We start from the raw sequence: 16,861 nt of genomic DNA, 5'->3' as shown, positions 1-16,861 counted from the left end.
ACTGATGTCTGGAGTTTGTATGTATTTGCTAAGACTTCCCACAAACGGAAGGTAGACAAGAATCCAGGTGGGTGCCCCATGATACCGCATTGAACATCTTCCTCTCCCTCCTGCCTCTCTTCCCTGCCACATTTATTTATGCCAGCCAGACATCTTCCCTAAGCCACGGCACGTTTTTCGAGATCCCTGGCCCAGCAGGATCCACTGGTCATGAGAACAAACCAAAGCCATCCCTTTGGTGCAGGGGCAGCGAGGTGCCATGCGCTGAAAGGTGTGCTTTCTCCTCCTCTCTTTTGTGAGGGATTAACATAAGGGCTCTGCTCTAAAAGCAGGGGTCAGGGCTTCACGTAGGTGCTTCACTTGGGGGTTCTTCTGTCCGGATGTCTCTGGAGGGTCATTGTCGGCTGTCTTGCTTTGGGACATGATCTTTGGAAACCCCCGAAACATCCCTGGGAATGGTCATTCCCCCCACCCCTCCACCCTTGCCAGCAGCCCTGGTCATTTCGGAGTGGCCCAGGTAGCCTTTGTTTATACTGTTTGCTCACTTTGACGGAGCTTCCTAACATATTCCCGAGCCCAGGTGACAGACAGATTACTGACCCGCTTGGTCCAGATCTGCTAGGTTGATGTGAGCGGCTGCAAAGGGCAAGATTTTCCAAAGGGCGAGGAGGGAGGATCGTTGAACAAATTGTGAAAGGGATGGGTTTGTCGGCATCCAGGCAGGAAACAATGATCAGTGTTTACTAGACGCAAATTGTTTTCCATTGGCCTTGTTCTGCCTTTGGAAACCAGCAGTAAACTGATGGATGGTGGGAATCCCCAGATGTCTTGTACCTGGGGGATTTAAGATTTTATTTTAGTTATATAATAGGTGAATGCCTTCTCACAAAAACTGACATCTAGATCCTTATCTCCTTGGGTACCACCCCAATCCTGGTCTCACAGGTAACATCACTTTAGCGTGTGTCACCTTGGACTTTTTTCTGTGCGTTTACACGGAATGCATACAGTTCTTTGCCTACAGAGGGATTCTGTGCCCTTTGAGAATAGACTGTTATACATGCTGCCAACATAAAAATGTATGTTTTGTAATAAATACATTTACCATATTTTTAAACTATTGCGTAGAATTCTGTTGTGTAGACAAATAGCCTTTTATTTAGCCATTTCCTCAAGGATGGACATTTAGATGGTTTGGAAATGTGGACGTCAGTAAGACGTTGGTGAGGTCTTTCATGATACCCTTGGGATTAAGATGGAAAACGTGAGCTTGGTGCTAAGGCTTTAGTAACTGGTTGAACATAGCCCTGTCTCCATCTGGAGGGAGATGGTCCAGGATGGTGAAGGGCTCTCTGCCTTCTCCACCTTTTTCATCAATGGCCTGGATGACAGGAAGCAGGGAGAGGTGGTTAATTCTCAAGGGTGTGGAATGAGATCCTAAAAAACATAAGAAGGCTAGAATGCTAGTTGGGCATCCTAACAGGAAGTCTAGCTAGAATACCTATCAGTGCCCTACACATGGTCCCCCAAAGCAACTAAACATATATTAGATGTAGAGGTGTTGTTAAAAAGCTTTTGTAAGGGGGGAGACCTTTGGTTGACAGAAATACAGTGTACAGTTAAAAGTGGCATGGCTGATAGGAAGGTCATGTGATTTTTGGCAGCATTAAAAGAAGCATGGCTTCCAGAACAAGGAAGGTGACATTTCTCATGCTCTGTACCAGTCAGACTCTGAAGTATTATGAACCCAAGCTCTGCGAGACTGAAAGTTCTGGAGATGGAAGGTGATGGTGTGAGGTTCCTGTCTATACTTCCTAAGTAAGGGTTGAAGGCACTGGGGTCACTGAGCCCCATCGTGACTTGGGAGGCATCCTGGGAGGCTGCCCAATAGCTAACAGGCAGTCTGTAGAAGAGTATTGCTCTCTAAGCAGTGGATCCACGGAGGACCAAGAGGTACAAGCCCGAGGGAACAGAACTACAGCCAGAGCTGGCCCCAGATGGAAGGGAGAAAGCTAAGTCTCCCACTACTGCAGATACACCTGTGAGACTGGTTGAGTACTTGGCCGGCATGTGTGGACGAAGTGTATGCATTGGCAGATGTAGAAGCAGATGGCCTTTAAAACTCTGGTATCTCCAGACACCCCTTACCCATGGGCTACAAGTTTCTTTATCTGTGGAGTGGTCCTTAGCAGGGAGTTCACTGTGCAGTTGTTGGAAATAGAATAAAACTATTAAGGGCTGTAGTTTGTTACAGTAACTTGGGCGAACACTGTGGTTGAAGACAGAGTGGACCAGGAGGCAGAGGAGACTCCGAGGAGTCCTGGTTGGGCGGCTCAGGCAACGCGGCTGAGCATGTGCAGATTATCTTTATCACCCCCTCCCCTCGGGTCTTACCCCGGGCTTAATCTGTCACCCAGGCTGTTAATCACTAATGAGGCTGTTAATGGATGACTAACATCCAGCCCCTTCCACAGTATCATGATTTAAGAGTTGACCCCTTCATGTCACAGGAGGGTTGGCAGAGACCCTTTTGTGCTCAGATGTGGGGGCTGCCCCCCCTTTTTTTCCTGTCCTTTCTTTGTCACTATCTGGTCACTCAGGGAAGGGGGGATATCCTGGACCTTAGCTCTGCTAGGGGGCTTCCCAGCAGCACCTGGTTGAGTGTGTGTTGGGGGAGAGCCCTTCTATGCTGTCGTTCCCAACGAGCACAGGCCTGGAAGGAACCTTCCCAGGCCCGCCGAGAGCAGCTGCTGACTGGCTCTGGGCCTCATGGCACAGATGTGTGTTTCGGGATAATTCTGGCAGCTGGTAGCCTGCTGGTGGTCTGGGTCATCTGAGTCAGGCTCCATGGCATTCTTTCTGCCTGAAGACTTTTCCCAACCTCGTGCCGAATCACAGGTTGTACGCTTCGGAGACATTCACGCTGGCGTGTCCCCTAGAATGTGTGATCAGACCCAAGCCCGCCAGGAGCTGAGCCTTGCACTCTCTTACCAAGGTTTTTTCCTGAGGAGCAGACAAGCATCTCTTGACAGTTACTGTGCGGCCAGTGTCGTGATGAATCTGAAGTTGGCCCAGAGGGGTGGACATTGAACCCAAGGCGCCAGCTCTCACTGATTTCTTTCAGACCCAGCTAATGTTTACTGAGGTCTGCCTGGTCAGATACTGTGCTCACGATGACCCCTCGGGGTCAATATTATCATCCCAGTTTTACAGATAAGGAAACTGAGGCCCAGGAAGGCTGTATGATAATGTTCCAGATAATAGGACTAGTAAATGGTGGAGTCCAGCTGAAACTCCAGGTTTCCTGACTTCCAGTCTGGTGCCCTTTGTCGTGCACCAGCACGGTCTTCGGTCCTGATCTGCACCGGCTGCATGGTGCATGATCCATGCTGTGTCTCTGTGCTCCTCCTTTCTCAGGACAAAGCCTCCCGAGGCAGGCAGCTCCTATCTCAGTCTGGTAACTGCAGTTCCTGCTGCCCTAGAGTACTGATTTTCAAGTTCTTCCCAGAGCCTCAAGTTCCAGAAAGGTGCCTTAGGGACACAGGGAGGGGGACCCTTGGGAGACAGTAGGTGGTGGGGCTCTGGGCCTTCACCTCTGCAGCCTTGGTCAGTTTTTATATTGGGTTTCTGGTAAGATTTCATTGTCAAAGGGGAGAGAGTTCTAAGGCAAAAAAATTGGCTGTGGGGTAGAAAGGGGGTATGACGGGGAGGCGCCTTTCCTTTGAAGGCCCCCTTGCTCTCTGGCATCCACTGCTAAGCCAGAGGGCCCAGTGTAGGCGTAGGCAGCCTCTCCTGCCTTCTGTGTCACCAGCGGGGAGGTGGCTGTGCATGAAAAGCTAGGCTTCCGCTGCTGCCCAGCAACAGGAGGCTGGTGAGGCCGGGGTTCAGGCGTGGAGCCCCTCTGCGGGTGTCCCTAAGGCTCCTCTAGGAATAGTCATCGGATGGTATGTATCTGGAATTGTTCCAACTTCTGTCCATCAGGACATCTGACCCTTTCCAGGACCCGTCAGGACCGTACTCAGACATTGGTCTCCTGGGCCCAGTGTCACTCTTCCTACTCCCCACTCCTCCCCTAATGGTCTCCTGATGTGAGAACCCCAACTCCTGGCTGAGTTCAGCTCCTGTCTGCCCTGAGGATCTCGAGTGAAAAATGCACACGGGTTTTCTCAGCCGAATTCTTCCCTGCAGTTGTCTACAGCTGAACAAGAGAAAGGAAGCTGAGTCAGGGCCCGTTGACCACTGTGGAAGATGTCCATCTCCTCCTTCCCCATCTCCCCCTTTAGCTATAGGCCCCTCCCGTGGGGACGCTGAGCCAGGCTTGGCCCGCAGGACCCTTCCTCCCAGCATCCCCCCGCTGCTTCTTGGCTCCTGAGAGCCCAGAAGCCCTAGCGTTGCGTGAACTTGCCTCCATGAGGCTTGGCTTTGTGACCTCTGCTGGTGTTCCCGACCCGTCCCCACTCACATGAACAAAGTACATCAGGATTAGACATGAACAGGGCCATTGTTCCGGACAGCCTCTGAGCCGGCAGACAAAGAAGACTTGTAAGGACATGGGCAGAGATCCTCTCTCCTCCCCCGGACACCTCATTGTCCCCACGAAACGAATAGGTTCTATCTGAAGAGAATGACCATTTGGGCTGGGGTGGTCATGACCTTGTGACCTACAGCCTCTCCCCCCAAACCTCCACCTTGGCTTTCCTGGTTCCACGAGGCTGATGATGAAAAACGTGATCTGAAATCTGTACCTTATTCATAACCAACCATTTTCAGTTCCTTCTCTGGAAGGGCTGAATTTTATATAGAAAGCTTCTTTGCTGTGATTTTCTAAGATAACTTGTATGTTTCCCCCAAAGAATTGGTGATCAGTGGGGGAAACAGTACAAAGCACAGGAAAACATACAGGAGCAAAAAATTCCACCACACAGAGGTGACCACCGCTAAAGTGTTCAAGTATTATGCGTTCTGTTCTGTTTGTTTGTTTTTGTTTAATCCTGGGCCATCTCTGAACATTGTAGGGTTCACCTGTAACGTTTCCGGGTTAAGGGAACTTTTCTTTTCAAGGAATATTGAATTATTGAATGTTGGAGCAGGGGAGGACTTTGAAATCATCCACCTAATTCCTCTACTTAGGACTGGGGACCCAGGTCCAGGCCTCCTGGTTCGGTGTCCGCCCCTTGGCTTCTGCCGGTGTGCCCAGGTCAATTGGCTGTCCTGCCTTCTTGAGGACATTGATGCCTTTGAGATTTTTATGGCTGCTCCATCTCTTTCCCCCAGTCAATGCTGCTGACATGGACCAAGCTGAAGGACAGAGTTCGGGGTCGACCTCCTGGGTAGACCCGACAGAAAGTGGATTAAGTCTTTGCTGTTGAAAGAGGTGTGATGCTTCATGGCTGGTTGCGGGTTCTTCCCAGCTTCTTGTGCTGGCTTGGTAACCTTCAGAGCGTTGCCCTTGCTGAGACATGTGCGACTGGCACCCAACACTGGTTCTGATGCAGGAGAGAAGTGTCTATTTCCTCCACCCCTGTCTTCTCAGGAGGGGCTGTGAGCCTCTCTACCTGATGTAGAAGGATGGGCACTGTGGGCACAGGCCCCAAAATCCAAACACTGGTTCTTGTCCCCACGCCACCATTTGCCCCCTGTGTGACCATGACTAAATCATTTCACCTCGCTGCCTTACTTTCCTCATCTGTAAAGTGGGGGAAATCATCGTGCCTAATCCATTGGATATGACATAGTAAATGCAAAAGGAGTGTTCGCCATTATGAGCGATGACTACTCCTCCTTTCTTCTTTCTTCTGAGCTTTGTCTTCTCCAACTGTCCTTCCCTCACCGGTATCTGATGGCCTTTGGTAAATACCATGAGGCTGATGGAGTCTGTACCCCCGGAGTTTCCTGCCTGCCCCTTGTCTCCCAGGAGTCGGCCTCCCTTCCTTCTCAGCAGCCTCGGAGAGGTCACTCCGCCTGGGGAATCCCCTCCTCCCCTGTCAGCCCAGAACGTTCTTCTGGGTCCCTCCCCATCCACGGTTCCTTTATGTCTCCCTTTCCTCCCTCTTGACATCCTTGTTCCGCACCCCCATCAAACTTGTCTTGTTGAAAGGATCCGTCTCCCATCCTTTAGACCTCTGTGTGATTAGTCACCAAGTCGTGCCTTCCAAGACAAGATGCATTTTAAGAAACTTCAAGAAGGAACCAAACTTTCCTCGCTGATGTGTCTACACCACTCCCCAGTGTCCATTCTTGGTCTCCTTGATCACACTGCCCCCACCCCCTGCTTCCTCACTCTGCTGAAGTTGTCAGTGCCCCTGCCTGCGCTCTGACCCCGTGGGTCCTAGGCCACGGCCAGCCTGTCCTCTCTTGCCTGGTTGTACCCCACAAGTGCGTCACTGCTCCCCAAGTGGTCGTCCTGCCTCTCCGGGGCTCCCTGCTTGCCATGAGTTTCTGAGCTCCACCTTTCCCCCCGCACCCCCCTATGCAGCTTTTGCATCTGTTGATGGTTAAGGGCCTGGGCCTCCCTTTGCACTCAGGGCCCGCTCCTCCTAATGTGTGAGCCCCACTTTCTCCAGCTCTAAAATAGAATAGTGCCAGCCTTTACTGTATTATTGTGAGAGGTAAACCAGCGTTTGGAAAAGTTTAGCAACAGTGGCTCACTAAACGGCCACCGTTATTAATAATACCAATACTAAAATTAATAGTGACATCAGCTCCTCTCTCTGTCTCTCTCTTGCTTCTGACCAGACTATAGGGTACGACCCCATCATTTCGCCGGAAGTCTCGGCCTCCTTTGGTGTTCAGCAGCTGCCCCTGGAGGAGATCTGGCCTCTCTGTGATTTTATCACTGTGCACACACCTCTCCTGCCCTCCACCACGGGTACGTGTGTCCCTGCTGATGGGTTGGCCTCAGAAGCCACAGACCGGATCAGGGTGGGCCCTCCGTCTGGCCCTTCTGCAGATGCTGGTGACCAGGTCCCTCGGGCATGGCGTACGGTGATGCTTTGTTAGCCGGCCCTGCATCACACGGAGCAGGGGTGAGCTAGCTGAAAATGCACGGTATGAACTGGGTCAACATGTCCGACCAGTGATCCCACAGTGTTTTCCTGGGGCCACTGCTGGCCTTTCTGGTTCTGGGGCCTGCTCAATGCACGAATACCTCAGGCAGTACTAGGATGTTTCTAAACTGAGTTAGGCCTAAGTCTGGAACAGAGACTTTTGCTCCAGAGCGTCCGAGAAGGGAGAGGTGAGACCAGAGAGGCTGTCGCCCTGCTGGAAGGAGGCCAGCGGGGAAGGAGCTGGTGTGGGCAAGGGGGGCCTGGTACTGGTGCCCGGATACCAAGCACCGGCGCTGCAGTAAATCTCCTCCCTCCTCGCAGGTTTGCTGAATGACAGCACCTTTGCCCAGTGCAAGAAGGGGGTGCGTGTGGTGAACTGCGCTCGGGGAGGGATCGTGGACGAGGGTGCCCTGCTCCGGGCCCTGCAGTCGGGTCAGTGTGCTGGCGCTGCACTGGACGTGTTTACGGAGGTGAGTGCCTGGCAGAGGACAGGAGCGGTGAGCGGAGCGGCCCCGGGCAGAGAGCCCGGCAGGCACAGAGGCCTTTGGTTTAGGGTCTCTAGCACCTGTGGTAAACGGGACAAATCGTGTTGCCATAGATCACACCCTTGTGATCTGAGGAGCCCTTGCAGAGCTTACTACAGAGACAGCCATGTTGTTTTTTGCAACACTCAGATGTTAAATAGGACCCAATTCCTGGTCGCAGGCACCCTCCACTGCTGCCATGTGGATAACTTCTGGGGAGACGGCGCCACAGATGAGTTCTGAGGTTGAGGACCTGGGGCAGAGAGAGGTCACTTGGGGCAGGGTGTAATGTATTGGTGCAGGTCTCTGATGAAATGAATCCCATTGCCAAGAAGACATTCCACCCAGTGTCTGTTGGCTTATCCTCTCTTCAGGGAAGGAAACGAAGCCCGAGAATAATGGCTGGAAGTGTCCCCCTGGTCCTGAGCATGGGCTGCTCTTTCTGTCTCTCCACGGGAGAGCTGGAATGATGGATAGGGCATTTCCACTCGGATGCTGTTGGCCTCTCTCAAAAGCCCTGCCACCAGCATCAGAGATCCGGGAGAAAGAGCAGGGATTTGGGATTAGGCAGCTGGGGGTTGCTGGTTACTTGCGGTGGGGCCTCGGCAGGTCCCCAGCCCTCTCTGAGCCCTGGAGCACTCACTGTGTCTTCCCTGCCCAGGGACACAGTGCCTTGGGTTGGTACTCCCGGTCATCTTAACCAGACGGTAAGCTTCTCGAAGGCAGACTCACGCCTGGCCATCCCCCAGCCCAGCACCTTCCTCTTGCTGTCTTTGGCCTCCTCATGGCACTTGCTAATATGTGGACAGCACTCACAGGCCCAAGCGGCCAGACAAGAAACCTGAGTGATGTTCCCAAAGGCAGTGCGTTGTGCTCAGTGAGCCGAAGGGTGGGAGGGACACTGGAGGGTGGGCAGAGGGGCTCGGGTGGACCGCCTGTTGTGGTGACAGCCAAGATGTGACACCTGTGCAGAGAGCCTACTGTGTGAAGAGCTGACAGCCCGTGCTGCATGGATTCAGGGGAAAAACCAGTAACAGCAACACTGGCTGACAGCTTCCTGAGTTACTGGCACATAATCTGCACAGCAGTGTTACCGGATGGCTGGTATTAGCCTATTTTATAGATGATGAAACCAAGGCTCAGAGAAGTAGGTGGAGATTTACCCGAAGGCGCACAAACGGTGGAGCTGAGATGCAAATCCCATCCATCCTTCTGTCCACTCTGCCGTGGTGGGACATTAATGAGGAAGCCGGGCCTGGAGACCAGCGACCTGGCAAGACTGAAGTAGAAGGCGTCGTCACCCCTGCCCTTCTCTCCATTTTCCCTGGGCAGCCAACCAAGAGGTGTCTCTTTCTGGGTAGGAGCCACCGAGGGACCGCGCCTTGGTGGACCACGAGAGCGTCATCAGCTGCCCCCACCTGGGTGCCAGCACCAAGGAGGCCCAGAGCCGCTGCGGGGAGGAGATTGCCATCCAGTTTGTGGACATGGTGAAGGGGAAGTCCCTGGCGGGGGTGGTAAGTATGGCCAAGTGGGGCTGGAGCCCAAGGTTCAGGGGGAGGAACAGGAGTGGGGCATCTGGTTTTGGGGAGTGGTGATAGCTCCTGTGAGCGGTAGTGTGCCGATCTGATTCTGCTCTGGGAGCAGAAGACAAGGAGTCCCCTGAGCCAGGCCTGTGGGTGGGGTGGCAGGAGCCGCCCTGTCCCAGCCTTGGTAGCTACAGCCGGGCCTTGGGAAGCCGGCTCGGCACTGCTATATTGTAGCCTTGCTGCTGAGATTGCTGCTCTTCCCAGGGTCTGGGCTCCGGAGAAACGCTCCTTTGTTCTCCACAAGCCTCGGGAATGAAGGAGTGTGGCCTGGGTGATGCTGGATGATGCTGGATGCCGTGGGGAGTGGCAGCTGGGGGACCGGCCGGTGGAGAAGCTTGTCAGAGTCCTCTCTCACCTCCGAGGCCTGAGTGCTCCTTGTCCCATGTCCACCTTAGAACCCTGGGCGGGGCGAGTCCCCACTCCCAGAATGAACCCCCCCAATCCCCCTCTCTTTCCCCAAATGATGGCCTGGTATGCCTACTTCCTCTCTTAGCTCATACTCAGCCCTTCCTGGCACATTTTGCCTCCAAGCTTAACTTACTTAACTTACTTCCGGTCCCGTCTCAATCATTCAGTCTTTGGATGTCCCTTAAGCTCCAGTGGGTACCAGAATCTGTGCTAACCCTCTGGGGACACCGATGACTAAGGAAAGCATAGCTCTCTTTCAGGGGGGCTTGCCACCCCTTCACAAAGACTTGCTTGACCTTTCCAGTCCAGTTTCAACCCATTGGCAATGGACTATATTCTCCCTTGTTAAGATCTCATGAGTTTATATCTTTAAGTTCTGAATCACTACTCCAGAAGGGAGCCAAGGCTGGTCCCCGACCTTCCTGGTTGAGCCTCAGCCTGGGGATTTTCACAGCCGAGGACGGAACCATAGCAGGAGAGACACAGGATGCTTTGTTCAGCCCGCCAGCCCTGGTTTGATAGCCCAGCTTTCCGGGCCACCCTCCCGTCTACACCCTGAGGGAGTAAGGGAGCCAGCTGCTCCCCTGAAGGACCGACCCCATCCCCCACCCCCAGGGCCAGCCTGGTGGTCAGTGACCACACTTGGCCAGCCCATCTGTGTGCCTCTCCCCTATGTATTCTGCGTCACTTGGCTCCCCAGAGTGGGGGGCACTTTCTCCCTTTGCACATCTAGTTTCTGAGCAGGTCCCCCCAGGTGATGCGCTGGGACCTAGGCTGAGGCCTGGGCAGTGGCCAGTATCCACCAACTGGGGCTGGGCTTTTCCCTTTGTAGCCCTTTGCCAGGCATGCGTCTGCCCACCTGTCACAGCCCTTGGGAGTTCCCATGGTGTCATTAGGTCATGGTGGCATTCCAGGCCTTTTCATGCTGGGGGCTCCTTACCACCAGCTCCATCAAATGGAACCACAAGCTATTCCCATCTTATATCAGAGGTAAACTCTTTTGGTCAAAGTAAACTTGGGCAAAAAAATTTTTTTTAATTATTTTTAATGTTTATTTATTTTTGAGAGAGACAGAGCGCAAGGCTGGAAGGGACCGAAAGAGAAAAAGACACAGAATCCGAACCAGGCTCCAGGCTCTGAGCTGTCAGCACAGAGCCCGATGTGGGGCTCAAACCCACGAACTGTGAGATCGTGACCTGAGCCGAAGTCTGAGGCTTAACCAAATGAATCACCCGGGTGCCCCTAGACTTGGGAAAATTTAAGTCTCACGCAAAGCGGCTGGTTGTCCTGCGGTAGGCTTTTGGGAAGAAAGACATTTGTGTCACATGGGAAATCTCTCCCCGTGCGTCCACTTCAGTTTCGTTCTGTCCTAACCTTAGACACAGACTAACAGTAGGGTCAGGCGCCTGACTCTTGGAGCCCTCCTGCTTGTTCTGTGACCCTGCAAGGAGCACCCCCGGGTTGGGTTCCGCAGGGGCTGCCCAGAGGACACTTTCCTCCACGTCCTGCAAGCTCAGCCCAGCCCGCTGGTGGGTGGCACTTCCACTCTGCTCCTGGCCACTGGGCCTGCCTCGTCCCACCTCCTGGTTCACTGCTGCTCTTTTCTGTGTCCCCTTGGAGAGGAGCAGGGGAACCCTGCCACAGGAGCCCTCGAGCCAGGATGCCACCCGCGCAGAAGGGTCTGGTGGGAAGCTCGCCCCCTGGCTATTTCCAACATCAGCAGTCTGTTTGATTTGGATCGAACCCCAGGTTTCAAATTAAATCCTTCAATTCTTTGGTTCTTTTTACACGTTGAGTCACCAAAGTGGCCAATGCTTAATTTCAGAGCCAGACCATCTTTTTTCTTTTTTCTTTTCTTTTCTTTTCTTCTTTTAAGTTTATTTATTTATTTTGAGAGAGAGTGCACATGCAGGGAAAAGACAGAGAGAGAGGGAGAGAGAGCATCCCAAGCAGGCTCTGTGCTGTCAGCACAAAGCCCTACACAGGGCTCAAACTCACAAACCATGAGATCAGGACCTGAGCTGAAATTAAGAGTCAAATGCTTATCCAACTGAGCCACCCAGGTGCCTCACCCTTTTTTTTGGGTAGAGTTTATTTACAGAGCCAGACCATCTTGAGCCACAAAATGGAATCAAAATTCTGACCCAGGACAAGCTGGCTTTGTTATCAAGTTCCTGGTTGGGGGTCCAGACCTGCCCTAGACTTCTACCTTTAAAAAAAATTTTTTTTAACATTTATTTATTTTTGAGAGAGAGAGAGACAGAGAGACAGAGACAGAGCACAGCAGGGGAGGGGCAGAGAGAGAGGGAGACAGAGAATCTGAAACAGGTTCCAGGCTCTGAGCTGTCAGCACAGAGCCAGGCATGGGGCTCGAACTCATGAACCACGAGATCATGACCTGAGCCGAAGTCAGATGCTTAACCGCCTGAGCCACGCAGGTGCCCCTAGACTTCTACCTTTAGAAGGACACGTGGCTTTTGCCCCCTTTAGCTGCCCAGGTTGCCTTGTGGTGGGCCAACCTTTGAAAGGTGATAGGATCATCAAGAGTATGTGAATCCAACTTCACAAATTGTGATATTTGGTCAAAGTGATTAATGACCATGTACACACACACTCACTGTTTTTTAATTGAGGTATAAAGTAAACAGGAAGGCATCCTGGAACGACCTACCACTCTAGGTCCAAGTGATCTGTGACTTGCCATACAGCTTACGTCAAAGACCCACCTTCCTACTGTGCCGTCCGGACCCTTCCCCAGCACAGGAAAGACCAGTCTCCCACGGTGGGGGGGTGAGGCTGGCACTGTTCAGGGAGGGAGACATTCCATTATCCCCCTTCTGGAGATTTGGAATGGTCTTAGCCTTTTGTGCGCTTTTCTGGCTTTACAGCAATCCCCAGCAAGTTATTGTCTTGTTGGTGGCTGATGGAAGTTGCCTTCCCTCCCAGCCCCTCAGGCACACAAAGCAAGGATGGGTCTGTGCCTTTTGCTGTCTACGTGGAGCTGTGGTTGGTAGCCGAGATGGGCAGACGTTTGCCCCTCCTTTTCCTGACCTTAGCTCTGCTCCCCTTTCTGTGCAGGTGAACGCCCAGGCCCTTACCAGTGCCTTCTCTCCACACACCAAGCCTTGGATTGGTCTGGCAGAAGCTCTGGGGGCACTGATGCGAGCCTGGGCTGGATCCCCCAAAGGGACCATCCAGGTGGTAACACAGGGTGAGCTGGGGACACTGCAGAGGCAGGGGAAGAGGGTTGTGTGTGCAGCAGTTCAGAGACAGTGAGGGACTGGGAAGCAACTTGACCTGGTCTTGTGACCCCATGTCCCATGTTATGTCCGCATATGGCTCACTTGCTACCCAGTGGGGACAGAGGGGAGGGGCGCAGAAAAATCACTGGGAAATACATGTGATTTTCACAAGTCACGTTTATATAGTATTTTTAAGATGTAGGTGTTCTGGGTGCCAGAGAAACCTCCACAAGAGACAGAGTTTCACATGAGAGGCCACAGGATTGGTGGAGGGAGTCCCAGATTAAGCAACAGGACCTTTGATTCTGGGTTTGGCCATGTCGCTTACCTGCTGTGTGACTTTCCTTTCTCTGAGCCTTGGGTTCTTGAAAAGTGAGAGTTGGGGTGGGCGTGCTAGACGAGGCGGTGGGACAGTTCGGGCTCTGTGACATAGTAAGGTGGGTCCTCGGGCAAGCCGATGGTCCTGGGGAGCAGATGATCAGCTGGGGAGTGGGAATGAGGACAGTACTTGAGGTCTGCCCTCAGGCTCCACCCACTTTTGCAGTGGGTCCAGCCTGTGCGATATGGTGAGAGATGGGGGAGGAGTCTAGCTCTCCAAACCCTGCCGAGGCTTGCCCCCCACTATGGCCTGCTATGCATCTGCTCACTTGGGGAGAGCTCAGGGGTGGTTAGACCCTGAGCATTGCCAGTAATAGGCAAGGTCAGAGCCAGGGGATCCCCGGAGGAAACAATGCAGGGAACTGGGTGGCAGTTACTGGCTCTCTGCCCTCCAGAGGGAAGCAGAACTGCCCTGGGCAGGGTGGGGGGGGGGGGGGACAGGGCAGCGAGGAGGCCGCGACCCAAAGCTAGGCGCCAGTGGTCTCCGGCCCGCGGCTCCTGTGTCGTTCACCAAACGGTGATCTTACGATAACTTCTCCGTCCCCAGGAACCTCCCTGAAGAATGCTGGGAACTGCCTGAGCCCCGCGGTCATTGTCGGCCTCCTCAAAGACACTTCCAATCAGGCGGATGTGAACTTGGTGAACGCCAAGCTGCTGGTGAAAGAGGCTGGCCTCAATGTGTGTGCCCCTCGCCCCCCCTTTCCTTTCCCTCTGGGCCCTGCCCTTCTCTCCCTACCTTTCCAGAATATGCTTACAGCCCCGCTCATTGAGTGGGAGCCCCGAGTATAGGCCCCGTCGTTGACACTGACCGTCTGTGATAGGCAGCCATCGTTTCTCTGTCCGCCTGCCCCTGGAGTGTTGCTGAGTGAACCCAGCACTCCTGATAGTGCTTTGTGTATAAGTGCCCCATGAGAATGGGAGGCCAGAGCAGCACCCCTATTTTACAGCTGAGGAAGATGCGGGGCCAGGCTGCATCTGGCCGGAGGCTGGGAGGTAGACCAGCAGTCTCTGACTCCTCTTACCATAGCACCCAGTTTCTTTCTTTCTTTCTTTTTTCTTTTTTTTTTTTTTTAACACTTGTTTATTTTCAAGAGACAGAGTGTGAGTGGGGGAGGGGCAGAGAGAGAGGGAGACACAGAATTCCAAGCAGGCTCCAGGCTGCAAGCTGTCAGCACAGAGCCTGATGCGGGGCTCAAACCCACCAACTGTGAGATCATGACATGGGCCGAAGTCAGACGCTTAACCGACTGAGCCACCCAGGCATCCCCATAGCACCCAGTTTCTTGATTAGCTTGCAAATTCTGGAAGCTTCCTACACGGTCCTCGTGCCTCCCCTTTGGTGTCTTCCCCTCTGCTTCCCTTTTTAGAGCACAGTCTGCATTTCTCAGCCAGCGGGACCTCCCATGTGTCCCCTCTTCTGCTCCTCCTCCACTAGGCCAGGGACTCTGTGCAGGAAGTGGTGGGCAGGGCGGGCCGCCCCCATTCTCCTCCTTCCCAGCTCCCAGCCTTTGCCCGTACCTGGCAGATCTCTCCTTGCCCTCCCTTGACGGAGGCCATTGACTGTCCCAGGAAGCTAATGCTCAGGGACACTCTCCTCCGGCCCTGAATCGCTGAGCGTGTTGACCGGCCTGGAGCGCTACAGATCAGCAGTGAGGTGGACACAGAGGGGGTTGCAATGCAGCCGGCAGGCATAACGGAGCCCCCTTGCCTTCTCCCCGCAGGTGACCACCTCCCACAACCCTGCTGGGCCAGGGGAGCAGTGCTGTGGGGAAAGCCTGTTGACCGTGGCCCTGGCAGGTGCCCCCTACCAGACTGTGGGCTTGGTCCAGGGCACCACGCCAGTGCTGCAGGCGCTCAACGGAGCTGTCTTCAGGCCAGAGGTGCCTCTCCACAGGGGTCTGCCCCTGCTCATCTTCCGGGCTCAGCCGGCTAATCCTGCGATGCTGCCCACCATGATTGGTGAGGAGGGGTTCGTAGGGCTGGCCTGTGCCCTTGAAGCAGGGGCGAGTGTGTGTGTGGCACAGGACTGGGGCGGGGTGGGGGGGGCGGTGGTCTCCCCTGGCATTGGGCTCCATGGACCTTTGCCTCCTGTAGCCCCTCTCTGCCCCTCAGGGCATTTCTGGATCTGCAGCACACAGTGGGGGTGGGGGTGGGGGGGTCTGTCCTGCCAGTTCCCAGAACATTTGGGAAGTGGATACAGAGTTCAGAGAGAAAGTGCCTTATCTCAGGTCACAGAGCCGTGGGCCAGCGGTAGGACCCCAGAGCCCCTACTGACTGGCCTGCTCACCATATTAAGCACACAGCGTGGACGTGCCTGGAGAGCTGGGTCCCAGGCCTCTGGGCCCAGGAACTCTGAACCTTTGAGTGTGGCTCTCCTGCCTGTGGGCCAGACGGCAACCAAGCCTGTGTAGACATCCGCTCCGGCAGTCGTGAGCGTCTTAGACCTGCCCCAGGCCTCTGGCACCGGGACACTGGGAGTTTTGGAGCCCTTCCAGGTTTGGCTGAGTGCATCCACAGACCTCAAAGGGCCTAATTTCACCATCCTTGCCAGCTGACCAGAGGCACTTTCCCCTGCTTTTCTCCTTTGCTGTTGGTCCAGATAAAACCGACAACAAGCAAGTCAGGAGAAGGCTCGAAATCTGTGCCTGGATCTTCCCTTCTCTGCCTTGCCTGATGGTCAGGGTGTTCCTAAAGAGTCTCTGGATAGCGAGGGAAGCTGGGCAGGTGCCCTGGTGAACTGTCCCTTAGCTCTTTGATTCTGAGACTATCACCCCCCATTGCAACTTTAATCACAGGAATCCAGGACTTCCAATCCTGCTCCCTGCCTCTTGCTTCTTCCCCCATGCCCCGTGCCAACCAGGAGTTTGTCTGTCTATTTCCCAGGCCTTCTGGCAGAGGCAGGAGTGCAGCTGCTGTCTTACCACACCTCGATGGTGTCAAATGGGGAGACCTGGCACGTCATGGGCCTCTCCTCTCTGCTGCCCAGCCTGGATGCGTGGAAGCAACATGTGACTGAGGCTTTCCAGTTCCAGTTCTGAGCCCTGAGGGCTTTTCTGAAGAAAACCTGCCCACCGTGACCAACAGAGAGAGGAGATCCACATCTCTCAGGCCGACATGCTTACTCTGCAGACTTCAGCTGACCTCTGTAGAGCAGTGAGAACCACCCAATAAAAAGCCTACCCCAGATCTCCAATGCGCTGCTGTTATTACCCTGAAGAGCCACCAGAGGGCACCCGCAGGCAGCCGTGGGCAAGGTTTGGCTGCAGGAGGGTAGTGGGTGTGGCGGGAGAGTGGGGTGAGCAAAGTGCATGCCTGGGTATGTGCTCAGAAGAGGGATCCCTCTCTTGTCCGTCTCTCAGGTTATTCAAGCACATTTTTTTGCAGGTAGAAAACTCGGTATTTCAGAATCCTGTGGTATTTCAGATCCCTTCCATCTGGGAGTATACATGCACATGAAAAAACAGAATTCCTCAAACGGGCACATTATGCACCAGGTACCAGGCTAGGTGATTTGCCTAGGAGGAAGCTTAAAACCCAGACCGTTCCCAAAGAAGTCACCATTCAGTGGGAGGGACAGCACACAGAGGCCACTGGGTGTGCTGAGGTGTGTATGAATTCATGTTGAGTCCAGAAGAGGCATGATTTGAGCTGAGGGTGATATCCCTGAGGTGTTCGGA

General features: G+C 53.9%; 1 protein-coding gene across 1 annotated transcript in view; it reads left to right on the top strand.

Moving 5' to 3' along the window:
• PHGDH (phosphoglycerate dehydrogenase) overlaps window positions 1–16,370 on the top strand; it is a 32,491-nt gene extending 16,121 nt beyond the window's left edge. Inside the window, exons 6-12 of the mRNA XM_049616477.1 lie at window positions 6,736–6,868; window positions 7,368–7,516; window positions 8,932–9,084; window positions 12,643–12,775; window positions 13,732–13,862; window positions 14,906–15,143; window positions 16,068–16,370. Of these exons, the coding sequence (XP_049472434.1) occupies window positions 6,736–6,868; window positions 7,368–7,516; window positions 8,932–9,084; window positions 12,643–12,775; window positions 13,732–13,862; window positions 14,906–15,143; window positions 16,068–16,222 (1,092 nt within the window). The 3' untranslated portion in view covers window positions 16,223–16,370. The remainder of the gene's footprint in view (window positions 1–6,735; window positions 6,869–7,367; window positions 7,517–8,931; window positions 9,085–12,642; window positions 12,776–13,731; window positions 13,863–14,905; window positions 15,144–16,067) is intronic.
• Window positions 16,371–16,861: the final 491 nt, after the last annotated feature.

Source organism: Panthera uncia, assembly GCF_023721935.1.
Source record: "Panthera uncia isolate 11264 chromosome C1 unlocalized genomic scaffold, Puncia_PCG_1.0 HiC_scaffold_4, whole genome shotgun sequence".
Taxonomy (NCBI): Eukaryota; Metazoa; Chordata; class Mammalia; order Carnivora; family Felidae; genus Panthera; species Panthera uncia.
The sequence above is the reverse complement of the archived record's forward strand: the minus strand, read 5'-3'. Positions and strand labels throughout refer to the sequence as shown.